The sequence below is a fragment of the Engraulis encrasicolus genome, chromosome 8, assembly GCF_034702125.1.
Source record: "Engraulis encrasicolus isolate BLACKSEA-1 chromosome 8, IST_EnEncr_1.0, whole genome shotgun sequence".
Classification (NCBI taxonomy): domain Eukaryota; kingdom Metazoa; phylum Chordata; class Actinopteri; order Clupeiformes; family Engraulidae; genus Engraulis; species Engraulis encrasicolus.
This window is the reverse complement of record NC_085864.1, coordinates 10532608-10550107: the sequence shown is the minus strand read 5'-3', so window position 1 is coordinate 10550107 and position 17500 is coordinate 10532608. Positions and strand designations below refer to the sequence as shown.

Sequence of the window (17500 nt, the reverse complement as noted above, 5' to 3'; positions counted from 1 at the left end):
TTTTTAAGCATAAGTTAAGCCTTAGTTAAGCCTTATTTTAACATTAATTAACCCTTAGTGAATCACGAGTTAGTCATTATGTAAGTATTATTTCTCATTTCTAACTCTTTCTATTAGCGTTAGTAAATGGTTTGTGTGTGCTGAAGTAACTGTTCGCTAAGCAAAGTTAAGCCTTAGTCAAGCCTTATTTTAACATTAGTTAACCCTTAGTGAATCACAAGTTAGTCATTATGTATTTCTTGGTAATTATTACATACTGTTAATTAAATATTCGCTGATGGTGATTGAACTTTCTGCTAATCATTAGTAAACCATCATTAAAATGTCAGATAACCCTCCTTTATTTCTGAAAAAAAAAACATTATCTCTTTGTTGTCTCCTACCACCTAACCATTAACACGTACTATTAGGCATGTATGGTAATGGTTTGTAAACTCTTGCTTTAGCATCAGTGAAATCTTAATGAACCCTTTTGTAATGGTTAGTGTGTGATGACTGGTAACATGGCAAACAGTAAGTTGAGGCTCGTGTGACTGCCCCTCATGGATGTTTCTGGACATTAACAAATGACTTGATAATAAAGTGCTGTAACTCCTTGATAATCCATAAGCAATGCTTAACAAGTCATCTGTTAATGTGTTGTAAAGCCTTAACAGGTTTTCACTTTAGAACAGTTCCCCAGATATACTTAAGTAATGGGTTATAAATCCTTGATAATGCTTAAGCAATGCTTAACACGTCATTTGTTAATGTGTTGTAAAGCCTTAACAGGTTTTCACTTTAGAACAGTTCCCCAGATATGCTTAAGTAATGGTAAATGGACTATGTGTATGTGTATGCCTCACATTCACCCTCACATTCACACAGCGATGACCCTGGCTGCCACGCAGGGTACCCTGCCACCAGGAGAAACTTGGGGTTAAGTATCTTGCTCAAGGACACAACTATGGAGACAGGCCGAGCGGGGCTCGAACCTGAAATCTTTGGGTTGCTGAACGGCTCCTCTACTATCTGAGCTACCACCGCCTCAAGCAATGAGTTGTAACTCCTTGATAATCCACAAGCAATGCTTAACAAGTCATTTGTTAATGTGTTGTAAAGCCTTAATAGGTTTTCACTTTAGAACAGTTCCCCAGATATACTTAAGTAATGGGTTATAAATCCTTGATAATGCTTAAGCAATGCTTAACAAGTCATTTGTTAATGTCCAGAAACATCCATGAGGGGCAGTCACATAAGCCTCAACTTACTGTTTGCCATGTTACCAGTCATCACACACTAACCATCACAAAAGGGTTAATTAAGATTTCACTGATGCTAAACTAAGAGTTTACAAACCATTACCATACATGCCTAATAGTACTTGTTAATTGTTAGGTGGTAGGAGACAACAAAGATATAATTTTTTTTTCAGAAATAAAGGAAGGTTATCTGACATTTTAATGATGGTTGACTAATGATTAGCAGAAAGTTCAATCACCATAAACGAATCATTAATTAACAGTATGTAATAATTACCAAGAAATACATAATGACTAACTTGTGATTCACTAAGGGTTAACTAATGTCAAAAAATGTTTTGAGTAAGGCTTAACTTTACTTAGCGAACAGTTACATCAGCACACACAAACCATTTACTAATGGTAGTAGTTAGTGATTAAGAAATGAGAAATAATACTTACATAATGACTAACTCGTGATTCACTAAGGGTTACCTAATGTTAAAATAAGGCTTAACTAAGGCTTACCTTATGCTTTAAAAGGGGTACTTATTATAAAGTGTTACCAATCGTCATAATAGCAACAATATTTATTCATCAGACGGTGTAATTTACTATTCTGCTTCCCTACAACACAGAGGGAGTTTATAAATTCACCCAGACAATTTTTAACATTTCTGTATTATTTTACAGATATTTATATCTTTTAATAGTTCTGTGTCCAATATCACCCACCTTCTTGTCTTTCTTCTTCTTGTCTTTCTTCTTTTTGTCTTTCTTCTTCTTTTTCTTTTTCTTCTTGTCACTGTCTGAGCAGGAGCCATCTGAAGAGTCAGAGCCTGAAGAGCCAGAGTCCTGAGGTGGAGACACGCACACGCACACGCACGCACACGCACACGCACGCGCATGCACACGCACACGCACGCGCACGCGCACGCGCGCACACACACACACACACACACACACACACACACACACACACACACACACACACACACACACACACACACACACACACACACACACACACACACACACACACACACACACACACACACACACACACACACACACACACACACATGGTTTAGGGACTCATGCCGTCCACGCCCAACGAACACATTATCTAAAATACTATTATTGTCTGTCATAAAGAAAAGAAATCGTCATAATAGCAACAATATTTATTCATCAGACCGTGTAATTTACTATTCTGCTTCCTTACAACACAGAGGGAGTTTATAAATTCACCCAGGCCTCTTTCCGGCATAGGTGTCAATCTAATTTGAGCTCCATGCCAGAGAATGACTCACTGGTGATAATCCCTCAAAATGAATTTCCACTTCACTGAACCACTTCTGAGTTATTTGATTGAAGCTGTCTCAATCTACTGCGAGGCATACAAATGTCTTTTATACATTTTGATGACGGAGCCAGGACAAGTGGGGAGAGAATAAGTGAAATTATGGAGCATGGTAATGACACCTTACTTGGTCTGCGTGTGTGTGTGTGTGTGTGTGTGTGTGTGTGTGTGTGTGTGTGTGTGTGTGTGTGTGTGTGTGTGTGTGTGTGTGTGTGTGTGTGTGTGTGTGTGTGTACCTTTGCCTTCTTCTTCTTCTTTTTCTTCTTCTTATCCTTTTTCTTTTTCTTCTTCTTCTTCTTGTTGTCATCACTGCCAGAGCAAGAGGATGCATCTGAGTCCTGTGGTGAGAGAGAGAGAGAGAGAGAGAGAGAGAGAGAGAGAGAGAGAGAGAGAGAGAGAGAGACAGAGACAGAGACAGAGACAGAGAGAGAGAGAGAGAGAGAGAGAGAGAGAGAGAGAGAGAGAGAGAATCACGGTAAATACACAAGGTGCACACATACAAACACACACACACACACGCACACACCTACCAACACACACACACACACACACACACACACACACACACACACACACACACACACACACACACACACACACACACACACACACACACACACACACACACACACACACACACACACACACACACACACACACACACACACACACACACACACACACACAGGGCTAAAAATAAACGCTCTAGGTGACACAGTCGGAGAGCAGCCACCTACTCACACAGACAATAGCAGCCACTGACTGTCTGGTGATGTTGTTTTTTCTTCCTCTACTTTTTCCTTTTAGCCTCGCTTCTTCTTTCGTCATTTCCAAGTACAGACCATAGTAGATGTACAACAAAAAAACGTTCCTTTTGTCCATGTACTATGGAGAGTGAAAAGGCGTGGGAAAGATGTAGTGTATAAGAGATGGATATGTCACGTCTGGCCGACCTTTTTCACTTTTTTCTTCTTTTTCTTGTCTTTCTTCTTCTTCTTCTTTTTCTTCTTGTCGTCATCGCTGTCAGAGGAAGAAGAAGAGCAGGGGGAGGCGGAGCTGTCAGAATCCGAGGATGAATCCTGTGAAAGCATAAAAGCATAAAGTCAGGTCACACACAGGTGCACTTGAAGAAGACATAAGGGGCCGTGTGAGACTGTTTGTGTGTGTGTGTGTGTGTGTGTGTGTGTGTGTGTGTGTGTGTGTGTGTGTGTGTGTGTGTGTGTGTGTGTGTGTGTGTGTGTGTGTGTGTTTGTTCTCACTCAAAGGAGACACAAGAGGTATAATGGGCCATATACTGCAAGTGTCTGTATTTGTGGTTGTGATGAGAGGGAGGGAGAGGGAGGGAGAGAAAGAGATAGAGATGGGGGGTTTATGGTAATACAAGCGCAGGATGTTCTACCAGAGTGCTATTATTTCCCTTTTTTAGTTATCCCAATATGCATCTTAGATGTACGTTACAGTATATTTCATTTTGGTTTAGGCATATACGTATATACATAGTCATATGTTTACTTCAACTAATAAAGACACATGGTGACAAATGAAACAAACTGTTTATCAAATAACCCTGCCTCTGTCTACTTCCCGAGGGCCACTTAAAACTCTGAAAAAAGGCTAAGAAAAGGAATATGTCTGAAGTGGCATGTTAGGCCTAAACATTACCATTGCCTCTGGATGTCACATGACTTGTCTGCCTTGTGCAGGGCCAGATAAAGATGGCCCGGGGCCCCTAGGTTACAGGTTGTGGGAGGCCCTCATGGAAGGAAAATTTTGCAGCAAAATTACATAAACCACGTCTTAATTCCGAGCTAGGAATTAAGGATAAAATATCTTCGAACTTTGAAGTGGAGTATGAGCTAGATTTAAAACAGTATTTCACACTTCAGACCCCCCCATACCACATCTCCTTACAGGTGGGGGACCCCTAGGCTACACCCACATCTAGCCTGTGCATTAATCTGGCCCTGCCCCTGTGACAGCTTGACACACATAATGAAACAGATTTATGTTGAAAGCAGAGGACGGAGGCATTCTAATACATATTTTTGTCAGATTTATTTTGGCCTGCCGTTCTCGAAACGTTCAATGTGCAAACATGCATGCAAAAACAGTTTGTTTTTGCCCAGAGTAGGAAAATGCAAATATGGCATGCAATGTACCTTCTTGTCTTTCTTCTTCTTTTTATCTTTCTTCTTCTTTTTATCCTTCTTCTTTTTCTTTTTCTTTTTCTTTTTCTTGTCATCTTCACTGTCTGAAGAGGACGAGCAGCTCTCTGATGATGAGGAACTGGAATCCTAAGACACAGAGAGAGCGAGTGGAGGGGGAAGAGAAAGAGAGAAACAATAAAGACATTTCCTTTGAGGCTAGAGTTGATTCTTTTCTTTCTCCACATCCTTACCAACTACATATACTACACAAGTTTATTTCAAAGGAGAAGAATAATATGTATTGCTTTGATCTACTGTATATTGAGGAAAAGCAAGTTGTTGTTTTTTTTCCTCAGAGGATCCAACATTATAAATATTCTGTAGCACATTCAGCTCTCTGCCTATTCTATGCATCACATAGTTTTAGCACTGGTAATAATTTAATCTTTTAGTATTATACCACTACTTTTTGTTGTTGTCACTTATGATGCCTGTATAGTTGTAAGACTTTTAAAAATGCTCTTTAACCCATTTATGGCTGAAGCACCTGCAGAAATGGGTGCTAAATGCCTAAGCCCTTTTTGGGAAAAGGCACTGTCAGCCTATAAAAACCTAACTATCTCAGCCTCTGAAGCACATAAAAGCATGAGATGAGTTGCATTTAAACGCTAAGACGCTCATCTTGCATTACAATGTGTTCATTTAGCTTTAGCAAGCCAACATTTTTAATAAAATGGTCTCAAATCTCATGAGCCTGAATGTTGCGTCATGCAGCTCCAGGCGCCAGGGTCAATGTTGTGTAACGCAACATCCAGCATCAATGGGTTAATGTCCGAGATATCTATGTCTGTGTATATCTTTGCATTTCCTTATTATGACCTGTGCATTATGAAGACATTTGCAATGAAGCTGACTTGACTAATGTTTACGAAGTCGTTGCAGTTGATCTTAATCTTGTCATAAGGGCCGTACACACACGTCGCTGCTAGTTACTCGCTCAGCAAATGAACTCAGTAGAATGTCAATGTGTTCCAGCGAGACTAGCAGGCGAGTAGGCGAGTACTGTACAAGCGATGCGATCTATGCGGATCCCAAGTTGAAAATATTTTATCTTCGAGCGAGGCGAGTAAGCGAGTAACCAATTGGAAGGCAGAGTTCGATACTTCTCGCCTGTTCATTGGCAGTTAAAGCCGCGGGAACTTTCAGCGAACGTTCCATGAAAGAGAGGCGAGTAGGCGAGCAAGCGAGAAGCTAGTAAATAGCAGCGATGTGTGTGTACGGCTCTATAGACTTGGACTTGAACTTTATTTATACCAAAGGGGAAACTCATGCCCCATGCTGCTCTGTAGATTAAAAAAAGAGAAATAAAAAATAAAAATAGATAAAAAATAAAGATGGCTGATCACTATGCAGAAAAGTCTATGTCATAGGGTGCACGACTTTAGTTTTCCCTAGGCCTTAACTGGTCTCCAGTAAGTTTGGAGTGGACTCAAGATTGGAGGAGTTGTTCAAATGAGAGAAAATTCCACTTTTGACCTCTTAGGCAATCAAAGAGGAAAATTGATTAGATCTGTTTTAATAGCACAGATAACATCATTTATTCTGAGAAATATTCATTCTCTGAAAATGTGAAACTGAGTTGGTTGAATGGTAATTATGAAAGATGTGCAGGAAGATAAATAAATCAATATGCCAAGCTTATTCCATTTGTTGGTTGCCTTCCAACGCAGAACGTCCTCTTGTGTCACTCTAAATCTCAGTATTTATTTACGATACCTTGTCTTTGTTTTTCTTGTCTTTCTTCTTCTTTTTCTTTTTGTCTTTCTTCTTTTTCTTTTTCTTGTCGTCATCACTGTCTGAAGATGAGCTGTCAGAGCATGAAGAGGAGCTGGAATCCTGAGAAAGAAACACACATAAAAAAGCAGTGAGAGACTGAGAGAGAGAGAGAGAGAGAGAGAGAGAGAGAGAGAGAGAGAGAGAGAGAGAGAGAGAGAGAGAGAGAGAGAGAGAGAGAGAGAGGCTAGTTATTTAGTTGGCGACAGTTAGGCTAGTTGGCGACAGTTAGGCTAGTTAGTTAGTTATTTAGTTAGGTAGTTAGGGGCAGTTAAACGAGTTAGCTAGTTAAAAAGAGTTAGCTAGTTAGCTAGCTAGAAAGAGAGGCTATGTTTCAAATGACACACTTTTGTCAGTGCACTGACAGACAGTGCACATAGTGCACTGAGGTCTTTAGTGCATAGTGTCGTGGAAAAATTTGAGCACTATGCACTGTGCCCTCATTGGAAGTGACGGCTGAGCATGGCATTAGCTCGCCAAAATATGAGTTGGCTACCGTTTACAATGCACAGCGTCTGGTTATTCTATTTCCATGCCCTTCACCCCAAAGGACAACAATCACACATACAATACTTTGGTTGGCATGAAAAGGTTGGTGTCCCATCAACATTGCTTACAGAATTAGGAGACTGTTGGCCAAACTCTTCTACTGAACTGAATGCCACATTTCCTCTGTGTCATTGTCAACATGGCCGCCATTTAGTGCGCGCAGTGTCCATCATTCAAGCACTGCATTTTTCGGCCATTGTTAGGGGATCATCCTGGCACTTTCAGTGCACTGGCTCAACTGAAATTTTCAGCGTGAGCGCCCTAGGCACTGAAAAACAGTGCCCGAAGTGCACAAGTGCAGCATTTGAGACACAGCCAGAGACTCATACTGTATGAACAAAAGCTGCCTCACCCATCTGATGGCAAGAAAAGGCCACTGTCACAATTATGATTCTAATTGTATATTCATGCCCACATCTTAAAAAAAATGAAGCCAAATGCTCCCCTTTTGCATCTTATCATGACGCAATAAGACCTCAACCTTTCCCTAAACTTGACAGTACACTGAAACATGTTATACAATACAAAGGTGGAACATTTCGTGTGATATACTGAGGCTTGCTCAAAATATAAACATATGAAAGCCCACCTGGTAAACTTCAATTCCCATTGTCATTTTGACACAGCACTCCACAGTGCTCACTGCACACAACAAAATTGCATTTATGCCTCACATGGCAGCTCCCAATGGCACCCCAAGGTGGTACCACAGTACCATGCTCACTCCCCTCACCAACCTCGCAGGTCGGGTGTCAAACCAGCAACCTTTAAGCTACAAGTCCGACACCCTAAACACTTACCCATGGCTGCCCATGTGACAAGGTGGATGTTAGACTGTCTTTAAGCTCAACCATTGATTTGATGTTTCCACATTCACATATTAATCTTTGTGCCAGATTTAGCCTGGCCTCCCACACACTATTGGCCATCTCAAATTTGTGGCACTTGTCCTTACCTTCTTTACCTTCTTCTTTTTCTTCTTCTTGTCCTTCTTCTTCTTCTTCTTCTTCTTTTTCTTGTCATCGTCACTGTCTGAGGATGAGTCAGAGTCCTACGGAAAAGGTACAACAAGTGGAATGTACACAAAGTGAAATTATTGATGACACTGTATAAGGGAAATGGAAAATTCCCAGCACGGTAAAGCATTTTTAGTTGAACCAGTTGGTCCTGTTTGCCACAGTTACTATCCAGGCATGTAGATGGAGTGATTACCGAAGACACAAATCCTTTTGAAGTTCCCAGGTAAAAAAATAAATTAAATGAATTACTTAAAAAATCATTTTCTCTGCTTGTTATAACACCATGGGATATTCTGCTTCAAAAACAAGCCTTTTTTTGTCTCCTTAAGAATCATTGTCTAACTCCTTATAGTGAAGGAAAACAAAAATCCACCCCAAGTGATTTTGAGCCTGGTTCTCTGAGGTACACAAACACTTTGACTGCCATTCAAAAAGAGCAAGGCTTGTTGGTGACGCAGTCAGAACACTCTGTTTCATTGCCTAAATGATAACATGTCTGTCAAATCTGATTGAATGCTGAAATTCTCTCTGTCATCAAACTACAACTAAAATGTTTAATTGAAAACTGAAGGAACCATCTGGACACCACACATTCACTTTATTTCCTAGGAACATGAGGATTAACTATGTGTCTGTACAACATAATAAGATAACATATGGATTAAAACTATTTGGATGATTTTACGACTGGACTTATACATGGATTTGACCTTTAATGAAATTATACATTATCCGACTGGGAGTGATTGGACTGTTTTGATCTTTTCTCTCTTTAATTAGCATGAGTAGGATTAGCTCTGAACTGCTGTGTCAGTCACCTTATCTTTCTTCTTCTTTTTCTTCTTGTCCTTCTTCTTCTTCTTCTTCTTTTTCTTCTTGTCGTCGTCGCTGTCTGAGGAGCTATCCGAAGAGGAGCAGGAATCCTGCACAAAGAAGTTGCACATAGATACAGTCACACATGTAGGGCCTACTGTATGTCTCAGACGAATACAGATATGTGTTTCAGATGTTCAACCCGGTGATAGGTAACGGGATTAATGAAACTGAGGAACTTAATGTTTTGGATTCAATGGATGGAAACCATAAATGATGAATTGAGGTACGAAGTTAATGGCTGTTAGAATGGGTGAATTACATACATAGTTGACAAAACACAGGATATGAATGGGCATGTTGCCTGTAGCACCAGTTGGACTCATTTTACTTTGTGAAAAACCATCTGACCTCCAAGAATTTGATTCATTTGTTTGTGCATGCATGCACGCAACACATGCACACACAGTCTCACACATACACAGTGTGAGTCCATCAGCATTTTGTGGAAGTTGGGGATGTTTTGTATGTTTACTGAGATGGCAATTTATTATGTTTGGTCATTAAGATGACACATTACCTTCACCTTCTTCTTTTTCTTCTTTTTATCTTTCTTCTTCTTTTTCTTCTTCTTCTTGTCATCGTCACTGTCACTGTCCGAGGAAGAAGAGCTGTCTGAGGAGGAAGATGAGCTGCAGTCCTGAAGGAGTGAGACCAACGCACGCACACACACACACACACACACACACACACACACACACACACACACACACACACACACACACACACACACACACACACACACACACACACACACACACACACACACACACACACACACAAACAACTTTGTTTAAGCTGAGCCCTTTTTTTGATCATTAGTGCTTGTAGAAAAGCTGAGAGCATCAATCATATCTAAGCTCAGGGTTTTACTTAACAAACTTTCTCTTGACAGCATATGAATGCAAATCAACTTCAGAAACAGATGGAGTAATGAGCTACTATGTGACAGCAGAATATATTCATAATTGGACAATTTAAAAGAAATAAGTTTTCCGAAATCATACTTTTTTCTTCTTCATTTTCTTTTTTTTCTTCTTTTTCTTTTTGTCATCCTCGCTGTCTGATGAAGAGCTGTCACTGTCAGAGCCAGAGCAACCAGAATCCTGTGAGGTGTGGAAAAAAAGGCAGACATCACCACCTGGAAACTATAATTGACACAGTCAATATCAACATGTTTGGCTTTTAGAGGTGGGGAAAGGAGATATAAAAACAGTGTCCTGGACAGAAACACTTTTCCTGTGTCCTCACAAACCTTCAGTGATACAATCGTCTCGAGTGACCTTGGCTAAAGTACGCTGACAGCCAATCATCAGTGACTTTTAGCTCAACGGCGAGTTTTTCCAGTCCCAATTAAATGAAATGTCAGATACCCATTCATCAATGCAGGGCTATCGTGAAGTTAATACACAAATGAAGGCCAGCAAACCAGACGGCCTGTGCATTCACTGGGAGACAGTGAACAGTGATTGTTTCCCTGTCCAACTGTCATTTTTTTGTATGTGGAATTCTCTTTCACTGACATGCACTGGGGGAAACGTAAAAAAAAATACATTTTGACCAGATATATCCACGTGCCAAGGTTTGACTGCGGTAACCTTTTCCATGCTCACCTTTTTCTTGTCTTTCTTCTTCTTGTCTTTCTTCTTCTTCTTCTTTTTCTTTCCCTCTGGCTCTTCTCCCTCGTCATCGCTCAGGTGTCCATCATCGGCACGTGTTGACAGGCATTCGTCATCGAGAAAAGCTACGAGCAGGAAAAGGGAAAGGAAAAAAACTGTTGGAAAACGCTCACCTGACCACCTAAATATTACTACTACAGATACAACGCTGTCTGTCTGCCTGCCTGGTAGTGGGTTGACAGGTGTTCTTCTTCCTTGCACCCCTGTGGTCAGAGGTCTATCTATCTACTGTATCTGTCAGATGACCTATGATCTACATCATTAAAGCAGTGAGGAAAGTAAATTTGAATGACAAACAAAGCTTTGCTGTCTCGTCCCACTGGGAAAAACATAAATGCCTTCTAGAGAATCTAGACATGGCTGTCAAGTCTCACTCATTGTTGGGAGTTAGATTCACAAATTTTTGTCCTTTCTCACTGCATCACTCCACACTTCGTGTTATACTTTGAAAAATTATTCATGATGAAGGCGTGTTGACATCTGTCTTTTTCCAGCATCTCCATAGGCAGCAAATATGTATAATCTCATCCTCTCAATTTAAGTATGACACCAGTCTGTTCGGTTTTGTGTCTTAACTTGGCAGTATCATCTCTCCTACTGTTTTCAAGCCGACCAGAATAGTGCTGGTCCCCATGCCCGCATCATTTCACGTTTAGCACTTAAGTGCGAACCGCATTCATACCGGGCTCTGAACCTTTCCGCACGTGTGCTTCCCGGATTGACCTGCTGACGTATACATTGCCGTCATGGTTCGCAGAGACAAAAGAGACAAAGTATTTTTCAGTTCGAATTACAAACCAACTTTCCGGTTGCCAAACGCTAAGATCTGCGGCATGAGCACGCCGGCTGGTTCATGAGTAGGTGCACGGGCACGGGTCTCAGTCGGCTTGAATGCGTCTTGAGTGGTCCCATAGAAACATTTCTACTGTGTTACTCAATTATACAGTAGCACCAACATGTTACTGTGGCCTAGTGTTCATTGTGGCCTACTAGATGTTATGCTGACGCCTACTCAACAGCAAATGGTGTAGAAAGTGAGGCGGGTTGTTTGCTTTCTTTGATAACATTGAACACTGAAACATCACACTGATTTAAGGTCATAGTTGTGTTTTTTCACACACACACACACGTACGCACGCACGCAAGCACGCACGCGCCCGCACGCACGCACGCACGCACGCACACACACACACACACACACACACACACACACACACACACACACACACACACACACACACACACACACACACACACACACACACACACACACACACACACACACACACACACACATTGGGATGTGAGCAACTGCCTTTTTCTTTATATCATAACCTTGTCTCTGCTGACAAGACAAATTTACAGGCCTGGCCTTTGGTAAAATATGAGCGTCTATTAAAAGACTCACCGGCATCCGAGGCAACACCAATCTCGCTGTCTTCTTCGATTTTCTCCTCACCCTCCTCATTCTCCTGTGTATAATTCAACACACACACACACACATACACACACACACACACACACACACATACACACACACACACACACACACACATACACACACACACACACACACACACACGAGAGAGAGAGAGAGAGAGAGAGAGAGAGAGAGAGAGAGAGAGAGAGAGAGAGAGAGAGAGGAAAAAGTGAGGTGATGTTCTGTCATATTCCAGCTTGTGTAGAGCTTAAAGAGAGTTTATTACCATCTTAGGTATAAAAATCCAGATTTATCAACATGATCCAGTGTGTGACACTGCTGAAAAATCCAGTCTAGATGGGGGATCATTAATTCCAGAGTTTTTTAAAGCTCTGGCCTTGTTTTGATGGCACGGAGACGAGACGGAAGAGGCAAGAAGCGGCAAGACTGTGTTCCTCTCAGATGGGCTTTTTGTCATTACAGTCTGCTTGTGAATCATGCAGACGCATGCAGAGGCACACATCTCGAAGTCAGGCACATCTGACATAATGCTCATGGTAATGGGCAGATTTGAAACTCTGAAATATTCGGTGCAAGTTATTTTCTGGAAACAAACTGAGCCGACATGGCCTAAAACGACCGCTAATAATGTTCACATGTTTTCTTTTTTCTTTTTGCGTCATCTGTTTATTGGCTTTTTTGTTGTCTCTGAGATCTGGTAAACACGTGCTGAAATCCACCAAATGCAGCTAAGCTTATTTCCGTCCATCCAAAGCCTGTGTAAAAACAGGGAGTGCATTTCAAAGTTGACAATGCAATGCTACTGATGACATTGAAAATGGGCTACCATTTCCCATGTCTGCAGTATGATATGGCACGAGCCTTGTGTATGCCCTCTTTTTTATTTTCCTTTTTTTACTTGACAAGTTGACAAGTTACCCGCTAGTCATTGCAGAACAGATAGGCTTCACTCCAGTAAGGTATTGCCCTTCAGTGTCACGGTGTTAATGTATTAATCAGCAGGCCAGTACGTGTGACTAGACTGCCACTGATGCTCCCATGCAGCGTTCCAGTCTGGCCAGGAAAATCAGATGTAACAGGATTTTCCATCACCCAGCGTCAGAAATGGAGATCCCATCAGGGTATCAAAGTCTCAAGTATATCATTTGCAGACTCAAATGATGTGTCTGTCACTAAGATTTATCTGATTCAATGGGTAAACATGTACAAAAAAGATGGAATACAATCCATACTCTATAACTAAAATATAATATGTAAGTAAATATCTAAAAAAAACAGTACCATTAAAGCAGAAGTTATGGATCATAAAAGCACCTTTTTCTTGTCTTTCTTATCCTTTTTACTCTTCTTTTTCTTCTTCTCACACTCCTCATCATCACTGGAGCTGTCTGAGGATGAAGATGAGGAAGAGCTGCTGGAATCCTGGAACAAGGCGCAGCGAGAGCATTTATTAGGACTTAAAGGGGAGAGCTGAGTTTGTGTAGGACTCAGGGCCGTATAACTCTCCTGCCATGATATTGGCCTTGAAATAGATGGTTATCTGTGGTGGAGAGCCAGTGAGATTCATCAATGCCAAAGGGGAAAATGGCATCATTATTGCTCTCTCTCTCTCTCTCTCTCTCTCTCTCTCTCTCTCTCTCTCTCTCTCTCTCTCTCTCTCTCTCTCTCTCTCTCTCTCTCTCTCTCTCTCTCACACACACACACACACACACACACACACACACACACACACACACACACACACACACACACACACACACACACACACACACACACACACACACACACACACACACACACACATTCTCTCTCTCTCGCTCTCAGCTCAGCTCAGTTCAGTTCAGTTCAGTTCCAGTGCTCTAGTGCACCAGCACACTTTCAAGTGCTTTGGAAAACAAATCAATTCTGCCAAAAAAAAGCTAATTATGCCAATGGCCTCTGGAGAATGCATGATGAAACCACTCTGTTGTTATTAGAAAATGCTAATTTTGGGAGATTTTGGTTAAACATGATTATTATTTACTTTGGTAAAACATTCTCAGATAAGTCTTTCTGCCTTCTTTTTGTGGAGTTAGAAACTGTAATGTCAAAATTCGTCCTGCCCCGCAATTCAATTTAAGGTCACTAGGGGCATCTAGATTTCTAGGCTAGCAAGGTTGAGGAATCTTTTTTTTTAATCCTGGTCTGGTTTGTGATCCTGATCACCACCAAAATGGATTAACTTGTTCCTTTTAGTCATTTCCTGCTGACAATCTGACAGACAGACAAACAAGCACACACAGAGACAGACAGACAAACCAACGCCACCGAAAACATAACCACCTTGGCGGAATTAAGTAACAGCTACAGAGTCAAAGATGATCCCAGTTGAAATGAATCAATGGATGGCATACAACACACGGATGCCATGTCAATATTAGTTGAAAAGGATGCTTCATTACCTTCTTCTTCTTCATTTTCTTCTTCTTGTCTTTCTTCTTCTTCTTCTTCTTCTTCTTTTCATCTTCACTGCAACTGTCAGAGGAAGAGCTATCCGAGGAGGAACTGCTGGAGCTAGAATCCTGGAGAAGAACAGAAACATGTCAGAAAGCAGCCACAAAAACCTTTGAATAATCCAGTACAACCTAATGTACAATCCAATCTGTTCATTGCCATTCACCTTCTTCTTTTTCTTCTTGGATGATTTCTTCTTCTTTTTCTTCTTCTTCTTGTCTTTCTTCTTCTTTTTCTTCTTTGGCTCTCCATCACTCTCTGATTGCGAGCCCTTTCAAGACACAGTGCTTGTCAGCAAATGAGCCTAATGAAAGGCATTGTCATGACTTCACAGAGGTAATCACCAGCAGCACAGTGCAGTATATTTCTATGACAATAGGCTACATTGTATTCAAAAGAGCCTGTGCACAGCAGCCGGTCAAGCCAGACTATACTATTAACCCCTTACAGCCTCTGTCATAAATCTTTTGTCACCAAAATGGTTACGACCATGTCTTACCTACAGACTTCCTGTAATGTCATACTAATGTTGTTAAGATTTAGTGGATTGGTTTCAACAAAGAATGAATATGCCGTCAATGGGACCGTCTGCATTTTATGTTTTTTATAGTCTAGCATCATACACGTAGCAAAGCCGAATTAGCAATGACTGACATTCAAACCAGTTAAAATTGCTAAAAATTGATGTAATAGATCAGTGCAGCTGGGTCGTTTCCATGCTACGCCCTTCACAAACGTCTACACAGATTCAAACTGAGAATATCTTGCTACATGAATTTTGCATCTATGGTGCAATGCTGAAGTAACTGTAACTGTAACTGGAGTAAACTGGCTTCTGTTTGGTGGGTTGCTTAAGTTTACTGGCCACTGCTAGAGTTTCACATCATGGGGGACAAAACAAAAAAACTTACAGCTAGGTCTTTACACTTCTGCAGTCCTCCATCCTCCACCTCCGTGAAGGGAACGGCCATATCAGTGACTAACCCTGCAAGAAAACCAAAAAAATACGCATGAGGGGCATGGTCTGGCCTAATGAGTTATTATCTGGGTTGCCGGTTTGATTTAAAAAAAAAAAACATGCAGAAGAACATTGTAATCAGGGCGTGAGTAACCATTGCTGCTGCACTCCCAGTTAGAAACGACTCTAACCCTCGGCTTGGATGCTCAAGGAACACTCTGCCTGAATTTAATTCGCTGTGATTTTATCTTCTGAAAATAAAAATCTTTTTTTTCATTCATGCAGGCATTTTCATTGAATGTCATTACTGCCATGCTATGTGCCAATGGTTTTAAATCCACTGACACAATATATTGAAAAGCTTGAATTAATAAAGCTGAGAGGAAGTCTACTGAGCTTCTCAGGTACGAAACACTCTACTTAAATGTGCGGCACCCGGATGGGCAGCGGCCAGAGAATACTTGTACAGTGTATTCTTAAACACAATTTCGTTGTCAAATTCGTTTGTCAATGACAAATAAAAGCTCTCTTGATCTCTTGATCTCTCCAAAGGGTTCAAGCTTTGTGTGAACATGGTGTCAAATGGGTGGGACAAGGTGCGAATACTGTGAGGCCATGGCATTTTTCTGTCACTTTGCTGTGAGAAATGTAAGATAAATAGTTCATGGATTAGTGATTTGTTACACACCCTTACAACATACAGTAACAGCAGGCAATCTCAAAAAACAATAAACCATTGCACCAGGCAAGGCATGTTGCATTGGGGAGCTGTGCATTTGCTCAACGTTCTGTATATCATGTCTCTGTCTAGTAAGGTAGTGTTAGCCATGTCCTGGGACAAGGCATTTCATTTAAAAAAGGCATTTGATTTACTGCAGGATAAAGAAAAAGGAAGCTTTTCACTGACCCTGGTGAAATAATCCATTTTTACTGCATGGAAATGGGGATGGGTCTGGTTGCTTGACTGAGTTTTGAGAGCTTTCGAAGTGTGCATTGCAAAGCATACATCACTTTCGGTGACTCCATGTACGAGAATGTGCATTCACACTTTCAACCGACACACTTAATAGTGATAAATTGAGAGGAAAGAGAAGAATATTCCTGACACGGGAATATGTACAGAAATCAATAAATGTCCCATAGCCTATACATAATTCATTGGGCATTATTACATTTCAAAAAAGATCTTTAATAATTCATTCAACAATGAATGTTCCCTACATGCTTGGTCTGTTTGATCAGAACACCAGCAACAATAACAGGACCAAAAGAAAGCCACAAGTCGGCAGTTTTCACATCTTTATATGAAGATTCAAAGGGTTTTAATATCATCTCACAGCGTTGTGTCACACTGAAGTCTTCAGACACTCAGAATAGAGACAGCACCCCTCATTGTGACCACTTTGGGCTTTGTTTCTGAGGCTTAATTGCCTGTCTGTGTCACTGCCTCAGTGTATGTGCTCTTTTATCTTTCTAATGTACTAGCCTGGTTTCATAAAACTGCTTGTAGCATGACCAGTGTGAAAAACCCAGTTCATTGACTAATGAGGCGTTAAGTCAATTTTATTATACACAGTTCCTAAGGTTTCCTCCAGTCAAAAAGTACAAGGCAGTCAAAGGACATAGCTAGATCAACTGGTGACCTATTGCTGGTTAGATCTTCTACATTAATCAAAGTGGATGTGAGAATCAGATTTGACTTGTCACATTAGAATTGAATTGGAGTGAACATTGGTGTGCATAATCCACCGATGTACAGAGCTATTTTTTCATTACAACTGCCAAGGAGATTACACTTCTGGCTACTTTGTTTCCCACCCCCTGAGATAACAGGATTACAGAAAAAAAACCCAGTCAAAAATACTTGGCTAACTTAAAAATGAAGAGTTTTGGGAGGATCAGAGACTGCTCAGTTAAATTAGGCT

General features: G+C 40.9%; 1 protein-coding gene across 2 annotated transcripts in view; it reads right to left on the bottom strand.

Annotated features, from left to right (window-relative positions):
- Positions 1–17500, bottom strand: part of LOC134454152 (cylicin-1-like) — a 32562-nt gene that overhangs the window by 4455 nt on the left and 10607 nt on the right. Inside the window, exons 6-20 of one of the 2 annotated variants that reach the window (XM_063204957.1) lie at positions 15529–15602; positions 14784–14888; positions 14566–14685; positions 13439–13546; positions 12092–12155; positions 10618–10748; positions 10012–10110; positions 9525–9644; positions 8950–9054; positions 8068–8163; positions 6507–6626; positions 4743–4877; positions 3537–3662; positions 2820–2921; positions 1956–2075 (exon numbers count right to left, since the gene is read on the bottom strand). In XM_063204957.1, coding sequence (XP_063061027.1) covers positions 1956–2075; positions 2820–2921; positions 3537–3662; positions 4743–4877; positions 6507–6626; positions 8068–8163; positions 8950–9054; positions 9525–9644; positions 10012–10110; positions 10618–10748; positions 12092–12155; positions 13439–13546; positions 14566–14685; positions 14784–14888; positions 15529–15602 — 1625 coding nt within the window. The remainder of the gene's footprint in view (positions 1–1955; positions 2076–2819; positions 2922–3536; positions 3663–4742; positions 4878–6506; positions 6627–8067; positions 8164–8949; positions 9055–9524; positions 9645–10011; positions 10111–10617; positions 10749–12091; positions 12156–13438; positions 13547–14565; positions 14686–14783; positions 14889–15528; positions 15603–17500) is intronic. The other variant, XM_063204958.1, reaches the window with a different exon arrangement.